A 9,496-nucleotide genomic window follows, 5' to 3' on the forward strand; every position below is an offset into this window, starting at 1 on the left:
GCGCCTGGGTGGCTCAGTTGGTTAAGCGACTGCCTTCGGCTCAGGTCATGATCCTGGAGTCCCGGGATCGAGTCCCGCATCGGGCTCCCTGCTCGGCAGGGAGTCTGCTTCTCCCTCTGACCCTCCTCCCTCTCATGCTCTCTGTCTCTCATTCTCTCTCTCTCAAATAAATAAATAAAATCTTTAAAAAAAAAAATGTGCTAAGTCAGTCTTTACTTTTGAAACAGCACTGGGAGTTTTACCATTGATTTTTTTGTCTCTGATATGGTTAGGCTACCTACTGGCCTATTAGAGACTTAGTTTTTGCATTCTCTTTGTTCCCTTAAAATTCTTAACTACTGTGGTTTTTTTTTTTTTTAATTTCTTTGTAATTCGAACACCCCCTAGGCAGTCCTGCAAGAAGTGTGCTTGGGCAGGTAGAGTTGGTAAGGCACGATAGATCCAGGGGGTGGGGGACTGGTGGGAGGGGATAGCTGGGGACCTGAAATGTCTGGGTCTTTCTTTTTCTGGGGACCCCTAACTCTGCTTATAGAATGTTTTCCCTAATATAGACAACAAGTTGTACAAGCGCCATTTACTGACTTAACATTTTTTCTTTTCTTTCTTTTTTTTTTTTTAAGATTTTATTTATTTATTTGACAGAGACACAGCGAGAGGGGGAACACAAGCAGGGGGAGTGGGAGAGGAAGAAGCAGGCTTCTGCTGAGCAGGGAGCCCGATGCGGGGCTCGATCCCAGGACCCTGGGACCATGACCTGAGCCGAAGGCAGACGCTTAACGACTGAGCCACCCAGGCGCCCTGACTTAACATTTTTTTCTTTCCTGCTCTTCTGTCCTGTTTTGTTGTCTGTTCTGTTGCATTAGTTTATTTACAAATTACATTGTGGTTTTCAAATTAATTGTGCATTCCTGAGAAATGAACTCACCTTGATCTTGGTATACTGTCTTTTTGTAGTGTGTTCTTCAGGAATTCTGCATTAGTGAAGTTGGCCTGTTCTCTTACTGTCTTTTTCAAATTTTGACATCAAGCTTATGCTCACCACATAACTAGAAGGTTTTTTGTTATACTGGCATTATTTCTTCTTTAGTAAAATCCATTGGTAAAGCCATCTGAACCTGGGGTTTTCTTTATGTGAGATTTTAAAGTACAGATTCAGCTCTTTATACATTATAACACTGTTCAAATAGTTTATTTTTTTCTACATGTTAGAAAGTTACATGTTAGAAAGTTGTAGTTTTCTATAAATTTGTCCATTTTGTCTAAATTTTCAGTTTTGTTGGCCTAAAAGTATTCATATTATCTGAGTATCAGTTGCCCATAAAATTTATGTTGTTGACCTCCTTTTCATTCTAAATACTTATTTGTGATTTCTCTTTCTTCTAAGTCAATTTTACTTGAGATTTATCAATAGCTTTTGGTTTAGTTGATTCTCTTGTCATTCATTTTTTGATCTTTAATCAGTTCTGTTCTCTATTTACTTTTTCCTTTGAGTTTCTTTTTTTCTAACTTTATGAGGTAGATTCTTAGCTCATTCTATTTCCATCTTTTTTTGGGAATATAGGCTTATAAGCTGATGAATTTCCTTTTAAAGATGGGCCTAGCTATGTCATGCAGGTTTAATATATAATATGTTCACAGTCCTTTAATTAAAAATTTTTCAGTTATTCAGAAGCTATTTAGAAGTGTTATTCCTTAATTTATAAGTATAGGAGATTTTCTTATTAAATTATTATTTTTTTAATAATTTTTTATTAACATACAGTTTATTATTTGTTTCAGGGGTACAGGTCTGTGATTCATCAGTCTTACACAATTCACAGCGCTTACCATAGTCCCTACCCTCCCCAGTGTTAATCACCCAGACATCCCATCCCACCCACCCCCTCCACTCTAGCAACCCTCACTTTGTTTCCTGAGATTAAGAGTCTCTTATGGTTTGTCTCCCTCTCTGGTTTCATCTTGTTTCATTCTTCCCTCCCTTCCCATATGATCCTCTGTCTTGTTTCTCAAATTCCTCACATCAGTGAGATCATATGATACTTGTCTTTCTCTGACTGATTTATTTCCCTTAGCATAATACCCTCTAGTTGCATCCACATTGTTGCAAATGGCAAGATTTCTTTTTTTTTTTTGATGGCTGCATAATATTTGTATATATATACCACATCTTTTTTTTAAACCACATCTTTTTTATCCATTCATCTGTTGATGGGCATCTAGGCTCTTTCCATAGTTTGGCTATTGTGGAAACATCGGGGTGCACATGCCCCTTCGGATCACTATGTTTGTATCTTTGGAGTAAATACCCAGTATTTACTACTACCTAGTAGTGCAGTTGCTGGGTCATAGGGTAGCTCTATTTTCAACTTTTTGAGGAGACTCCATCCTGTTTTCCAGAGTGGCTACACCAGCTTACATTCCCACCAACTGTGTAGGAGAGTTCCCCTTTCTCCGCATCCTCGCCAACATCTGTCATTTCCTGACTTCTTAATTTTAACCATTCTCACTGGTGTAAGGTGGTATCTCATTGAGGTTTTGATTTGTATTTCCCTGATGCCGAGTGATGTTGAGCACTTTTTCATGTGTCTGTTGGCCATTTGAATGTCTTCTTTGCAGAAATGTCTGTTCATGTCTTCTGCCCATTTCTTGGTTGGATCATTTGTTCTTTGGGTGTTGAGTTTAAGAAGTTCTTTATAGATTTTGGATACTAGGCCTTTATCTGATATGTCATTTGCAAATATCTTCTCCCATTCTGTCGGTTGTCTTTTGGTTTTGTTGACTGTTTCTTTTGCTGTGCAAAAGCTTTTTATCTTGATAAAGTCCCAACAGTTCATTTTACCCTTGCTTCCTTGCCTTTGGCGATGTGTCTAGGAAGAAGTTGCTGCGGCTGAGGTCGAAGAGGTTGCTGCCTGTGTTCTCCTCAATGATTTTGGTGGATTCCTCTCTCACATTTAGGCCTTTCATCCATTTTTGGTCTATTTTTGTGTGTGGTGTGAGGAAATGATCCAGATTCATTCTTGTGCATGTGGCTGTCCAATTTTCCCAACACCATTTGCTGAAGAGACTGTCTTTTTTCCACTGGACATTCTTTCCTGCTTTGTCGAATATTAGTTGACCATAGAGTTGAGGGTCCATTTCTGGGCTCTCTATTCTGTTCCATTGATCTATGTGTCTGTTTTTGTGCCAGTACCATACTGTCTTGACAATTACAGCTTTGTAATAGAGCTTGAAGTCCGGAATTGTGATGCTGCCAGATTTGCTTTTCTTTTTCAACATTCCTCTAGCCATTTGGGATCTTTTCTGGTTCCATACAAATTTTAGGATTATTTGTTCCATTTCTTTGAAAAAAGTGGATGGTATTTTGATAGGGATTGCATTGAATGTGTAGATTGCTCTAGGTAGCATAGACATTTTCACAATATTTGTTCTTCCAATCCATGAGCATGGAATGTTTTTCCATTTCTTTGTGTCTTCCTCAATTTCTTTCACGAGTATTCTATAGTATTCTGAGTACAGATCCTTTGCCTCTTTGGTTTGATTTATTTCTAGGTATCTTATGGTTTTGGGTGCAATAAAAATGGGATCGACTCCTTAATTTCTCTTTCTTCTCTCTTGTTGTTGGTATATAGAAATGCCACTGATTTCTGTGCATTGAATTTATATCCTGTCACTTTACTGAATTCCTGTATGAGTTCTAGCAGTTTTGGGTTTTTGGGAGTCTTTTGGGTTTTCCACATAAAGTATCATATCATCTGCAAAGAGTGAGAGTTTGACTTCTTTGCTGATTCAGATGCCTTTTATTTCTTTTTGTTGTCTGATTGCTGAGGGCAGGACTTCTAGTACTATGTTGAATAGCAGTGGTGATAGCGGACATCCCTGCCGTGTTCCTGACCTTAGGGGAAAAGCTCTTAGTTTTTCCCCATGGAAGATGATATTCGCTGTAGGTTTTTCATAGATGGCTTTTATGATATTGAGGTATGTACCCTCTGTCCGTACACTGGGAAGAGTTTTAATCAAGAAAGGATGCTGTAGTTTGTCAAGTGCTTTTTCTGAATCTATAGAGAGGATCATATGATTCTTGTTCTTTCTTTTATTGATGTATTATATCACATGGATTGATTTGTGGATGTTGAACCAACCTTGCAGCCCAGGAATAAATCCCACTTGTTCGTGGTGAATAATCCTTTTAATATACTGTTGGATCCTATTGGGTAGTATTTTGGTGAGAATTTTTGCATCCATGTTCATCAGGGATATTGGTCTGTAGTTCTCCTTTTTGATGGGGTCTTTGTCTGGTTTTGGGATCAAGGTAAAGCTGGCCTCATAAAATTGAGTTTGGAAATTTTCCTTCCATTTCTATTTTTTGGAAGAGTTTCAGAAAAATAGGTATTAATTCTTCTTTAAATGTTTGGTAGAATTCCCCCTGGGAAGCCATCGGCCCTGCACTCTTGTTTGCTGGGAGATTTTTGATCACTGCCTCAATTTCCTTAGTGGTTATGGGTCTGTTCAGGTTTTCTGTTTCTTCCTGGTTCAGTTTTGGTAGTTTATACATCTCTAGGAATGCATCCATTATAATATGTTCTTATAATTGTATTTCTTTGGTGTTGGTTGTGATCTCTCCTCTTTCATTCATGATTTTATTTATTTGGGTCCTTTCTCTTTTCTTTTTTGATAAGAGGCTTATGTCTCGGGGTTTATCAGTCTTATTAATTCTTTCAAAAAACCAGCTCCTAGTTTTGTTGATCTGTTCTACTGTTCTTTTGGTTTCTATTTCATTCATTTCTGCACTGATCTTTATTATTTCTCTTCTTCTGATGGGCTTAGGCTTTATTTGCTGTTCTTTCTCCAGCTCCTCTAGGTGTAGGGATAGGTTGTGTATTTGAGACCTTGTTTCTTGAGAAAGGCTTGTATTGCTATATACTTTCCTCTTAGGACCACCTTTGCCACATCCCAAAGGCTTTGAACAGTTATGCTTTCATTTTCACTTGCTTCCCTGAATTTTTTAAATTCTTCTTTAATTTCATGGTTGACCCATTCATTCTTTAGTAGGATGCTCTTTAGCCTCCATGTATTTGAGTTCTTTCCGACTTTCTTCTTGTGATTGAGTTCTAGTTTCAAAGCATTGTGGTACGAAAATATGCAGGGAATGATCCCAATCTTTTGGTACTGGTTGAGACCTGATTTGTGATCCAGGATGTGATCTATTCTGGAGAATGTTCCATGGGCACTAGAGAAGAATGTGTATTCTGTTGCTTTGGGATGGAATGTTCTGAATATATCTGTGAAGTACATCTGGTCCAGTGTGTCATTTAAAGCCTTTATTTTCTTGTTGATCTTTTGCTTAGATGATCTGTCTATTTCAGTGAGGGCGGTGTTAAAGTCCCCTACTATTATTGTATTATTGTCGATGTGTTTCTTTGATTTTATTATTAATTGGTTTATATAATTGGTTGCTTCCATGTTAGGGGCATAGATATTTGAAATTGTTACATCTTCTTGTTGGATAGACCTTTTAAGTATGATGTAGTGTCCTTCCTCATCTCTTATTATAGTCTTTGGTTTAAAATCTAATTTGTCTGATATAAGGAGTGCTACCCTAGCTTTCTTTTGATGTCCATTAGCATAGTAAATGTTTTTCCACTCCCTCACTTTAAATCTGGAGGTGTCTTTGGGTCTAAAATGAGTCTCTTGCAGACAGCATATCCAGGGGTCTTGTTTTTTTATCCAATCTGATACTCTTTGTCTTTTGATTGGGGAATTTAGCCCATTTACATTCAGGGTAACTATTGAAAGATACGAATTTAGTACCATTGTATTGCCTGTAAGGTGACTCTTACTGTATATTGTCTCTGTTCCTTTCTGGTCTATGTTACTTTTAGGCTCTTTCTTTGCTTAGAGGACCCCTTTCAATATTTCTTGTAGGGCTGGTTTGGTGATAGTAAATTTTTTTATTTTTTGTTTTTCCTGGAAGCTTTTTATCTCTCCTTCTGTTTTCAATGACAGCCTAGCTGGATATAGTATTCTTGGCTTCATATTTTTCTCATTCAGTGCCCTGAATATATCATGCCAGTCCTTTCTGGCCTGACAGGTCTCTGTGAATAGGTCTGCTGCCAATCTAATGTTTCTACCAATATAGGTTACAGACCTCTTGTCCTGAGCTGCTTTCAGGATTTTCTCTTTGTCTCTGAGACTTGTGAGTTTTACTATTAGATGTCAGGGTGTTGACATATTTTTATTGATTTTGAGGGGGGTTCTCTGTGCCTCCTGGATTTTGATGCCTGTTTCCTTCCCCAAATTAGGGCAGTTCTCTGCTTTAATTCACTCCAGTATACCTTCTGCTTCCCTCTCTCTTTCTTCTTCTGGGATCCCAGTTATTCTAATGTTGTTTTGCTTTATGGTATCACTTATCTCCCGAATTCTCCCCTCGTGATCCAGTAGTTATTTCTCTCTCTTTTTCTCAGCTTCTTTATTTTCCATCATTTGGTCTTCTAAGATATCTAATTCTCTCTTCTGCCTCATTTACCCTAGCAGTTAGAGTCTTCATTTTAGATTGCACGTCGTTAATAGCCTTTTTGATTTCGACTTGGTAAGATTTTAGTTCTTTTATTTCTCCAGAAGGAGATTCTCTAGTATCTTCTATGCTTTTTTCAAGCCCAGCTAGTATCTTTATAAGCGTCATTCTGAACTCTAGTTCCGACATCTTGCTAATGTCTGATTTGATAGGTCCCTGGCAGTCGGTACTGCCTCTAGTTCTTTTTTTTGAGGTGTTTTTCCGTCCTGTCATTTTGTCCAGAGAAGAATAGATGAATGAGAGAACAAAATGCTAAAAGGGTAACAATGACCCCAGAAAAATATACACTAAACAAAACAGAAGAGACCCGAAATCGTGGGGAAAAGAAAGAAAAAAAAAAAAAAGAATATGATCAGGCTGGTGAATAGAACAGAGCCACACACTAGATTTTGGGTGTATTTTGGTCTTGTTAGAAGAAACTGCCTCCCAAAATTTTAAAGAAAGAAAAACTTATATATGTACAAAAATAAGGGTAAATCTGATGAAGAGATGGAATATGACTGTAAAGATGAAAATTTAAAAAGATTTTAAAAAAGGAATTGATAAGAAGTTGGTTGAAAAAAGAACAAAAAAATAAAAAAAAACAAAGAATGTGATCAGGTGGGAGACTAGGACAAAGTCATATACTAGATTTTAGGTTATATTTTGGTCTGTTAGAAGAAACTGTATCCCAAAATCTTAAAGAAAGAAAAACATATATATATACAAAAAATAAGGTTAAATACAATGAAGGGATAGAATATGACTGTAAAAATGAAAATTAAAAAAGATTTTAAAAAAGGAATTGATAAGATGTTGGTTGAAAAAGGAAAGAAGAAAAATTCAACTAAAAAAATAGAAAAGGAGGCAGTTGCAGTAGTGCTCTCCGAGTTCCTGTCTCCCTCCCCGCGCCGCCCAGGATCCCTCCCAGAACCGCGACCCAGCTGCCACCAGCGTCGCCGCCACCCGCAAAGGAGCCAAGCCCAGCAGGGGCGCTGCCCGGGGCCCCGTGGGCAAGAGGCTACAGCAGGAGCTGATGACCCTCATGATGTCTGGTGACAAAGGCATCTCTGCCTTCCCTGAATCCGACAACCTTTTCAAATGGGTGGGGACCATCCATGGGGCAGCAGGCACAGTGTATGAAGACCTGAGGTATAAGCTCTCCCTGGAGTTCCCCAGTGGCTACCCTTACAACGCGCCCACGGTGAAGTTCCTCACACCCTGCTGCCACCCGAACGTGGACACCCAGGGGAACATCTGCCTGGACATCCTGAAGGACAAGTGGTCTGCCCTGTATGATGTCAGGACCATCCTGCTGTCCATCCAGAGCCTGCTAGGAGAACCAAACATTGATAGTCCTTTGAACACGCATGCTGCCGAGCTCTGGAAAAACCCCACAGCCTTTAAGAAGTATCTGCAAGAAACCTACTCAAAGCAGGTCTCCAGCCAAGATCCCTGACTGTCCAGCCTCTCTCTTTGTGTTGTCTTTTTATTTTCTCCTTAGATAGTCTTTCTCTTCATTTCTATCTAGGACTCTGTATCTTAAGCTGTGGTGTCATTTTTGTTTTCTGTTTTTTAAATTAAGTCTCTGGTTGAGCCCTTGTGATGAATATATTAAATAAATACATTGGGTTTTTTTTACAAAAAAAATAGAAAAGGAAAAAACTAAAGAAAATTTTAAAAATTAACTTTTAAGGACTAATGAATCATGGGAGAAAAGCCATGAATTCTATGTGCTGTACTCCCCTAGCGCTGGAGTTTTGCAGTTCTCATTGATCGGTAAATTTGGTCTTGGCTGGATATTCTTGCTGATCTTCTGGGGAAGGGGCCTGTTGCCGTGGTTCCCAAATGTCTTTGCTGGAGGCGGAATTACATTGCCCTTGCCAGCGGCCAGGCTAAATAATGTGCTCGGGTTTGCCCTCAGTAGCTTTTGTTCCCTGAAAGCTTTCTGTACAGCCTTGGAGGACGAGAGTGAAAATGGTGGCCTGCCAGTCTCTGGTCCCAGAGGAGCCGAGAGCTCGGGGCCCCACTCCTTAGTGAGCCCCCAGAGAAAAGCAGTCAATCACCCCTGTCTCCCTGGTCTCCGGCTGCACTCTGAGCTCACCCGGCCTGTGACCGAGCGTTTCTATCTCTAGCACACGACCCCGTTTGGAGTCTCCAAACCGAGCAGATTGCTGTGGTGCACTGCCATGCTGCTCCTCCTGGGGGAGGAAGGGGAGTCTCCCCAGATCTGCCGCTTGTTGGGTCTCTGCAGCTGGCTTCCCCATTCCAGTACCTGGGAGCTCTGCCGCATTCAGGCACCCCCGGTCTTTGTGTGACCCTGGGGTTCCTGAGACCACACTGTCCCAGCGAGGGTTCCACCCCCTGCTTAGCCACTGGAGCGACATCCCTCAGCGGAGTAGACTTCTAAAAGTTCCGATTTTGTGCTCCACTGCTCTATCACATGCAGGTAGCTGCTGACGGAGGCTCCCTCCCCCACGGTCTATCTTCTCAAATATCGCCTTGGATTCACTTCTCTGCATGTCCTACCTTCCAGAAAGTGGTCACTTTTTTGTTCATAGAATTGCTGCTGTTCTTTTCTTCGATCTCCTGTTGAGTTTGTAGGTGTTCTGAATGGTTTGATAACTAGCTGAATTCCTGGGACCAGACGAACTTTAGGTCTCCTCCTCCGCCGCCATCTTGCTACTTGTCCTAGTTATTTTTTATTGATTTTTAACTTAGATGCATTGTAATCAAAGAATATTTTCTTTTTTTTTTTTTTTTTTTAAAGATTTTATTTATTTATTTGAGACAGAGAGAATGAGAGAGACAGAGAGCACATGAGAGGGGGGAGGGTCAGAGGGAGAAGCAGGCTCTCCGCTGAGCAGGGAGCCCGATGTGGGACTCGATCCAGGGACTCCAGGATCATGACCTGAGCCGAAGGCAGTCGCTTAACCAACTGAGCCA

At 40.1% G+C, this 9,496-nt stretch overlaps 1 protein-coding gene across 9 annotated transcripts in view; it reads left to right on the plus strand.

The window, feature by feature from the left end:
- The window catches only part of COX16 (cytochrome c oxidase assembly factor COX16), a 93,886-nt gene that overhangs the window by 14,067 nt on the left and 70,323 nt on the right, over positions 1-9,496 (plus strand). For 7 of the 9 annotated variants that reach the window (XR_014148391.1, XR_014148392.1, XR_014148393.1 and 4 more), the window contains exon 3: positions 7,470-7,988. The exons of 1 other annotated variant lie outside the window; for it this stretch is intronic. Coding sequence is in view for 5 of the 8 variants with exons in the window: in XM_081830338.1 (XP_081686464.1) it covers positions 7,470-7,988 (519 nt within the window). In the remaining 3 variants the exon portion in view is untranslated. Of the gene's footprint in view, positions 1-7,469; positions 9,292-9,496 lie in introns of those variants that run through there. One more of the 9 variants, XM_081830341.1, reaches the window with a different exon arrangement.

This window comes from Leptonychotes weddellii, chromosome 9 (assembly GCF_054177405.1).
Source record: "Leptonychotes weddellii isolate Sample4059 chromosome 9, ASM5417740v2, whole genome shotgun sequence".
NCBI lineage: Eukaryota > Metazoa > Chordata > Mammalia > Carnivora > Phocidae > Leptonychotes > Leptonychotes weddellii.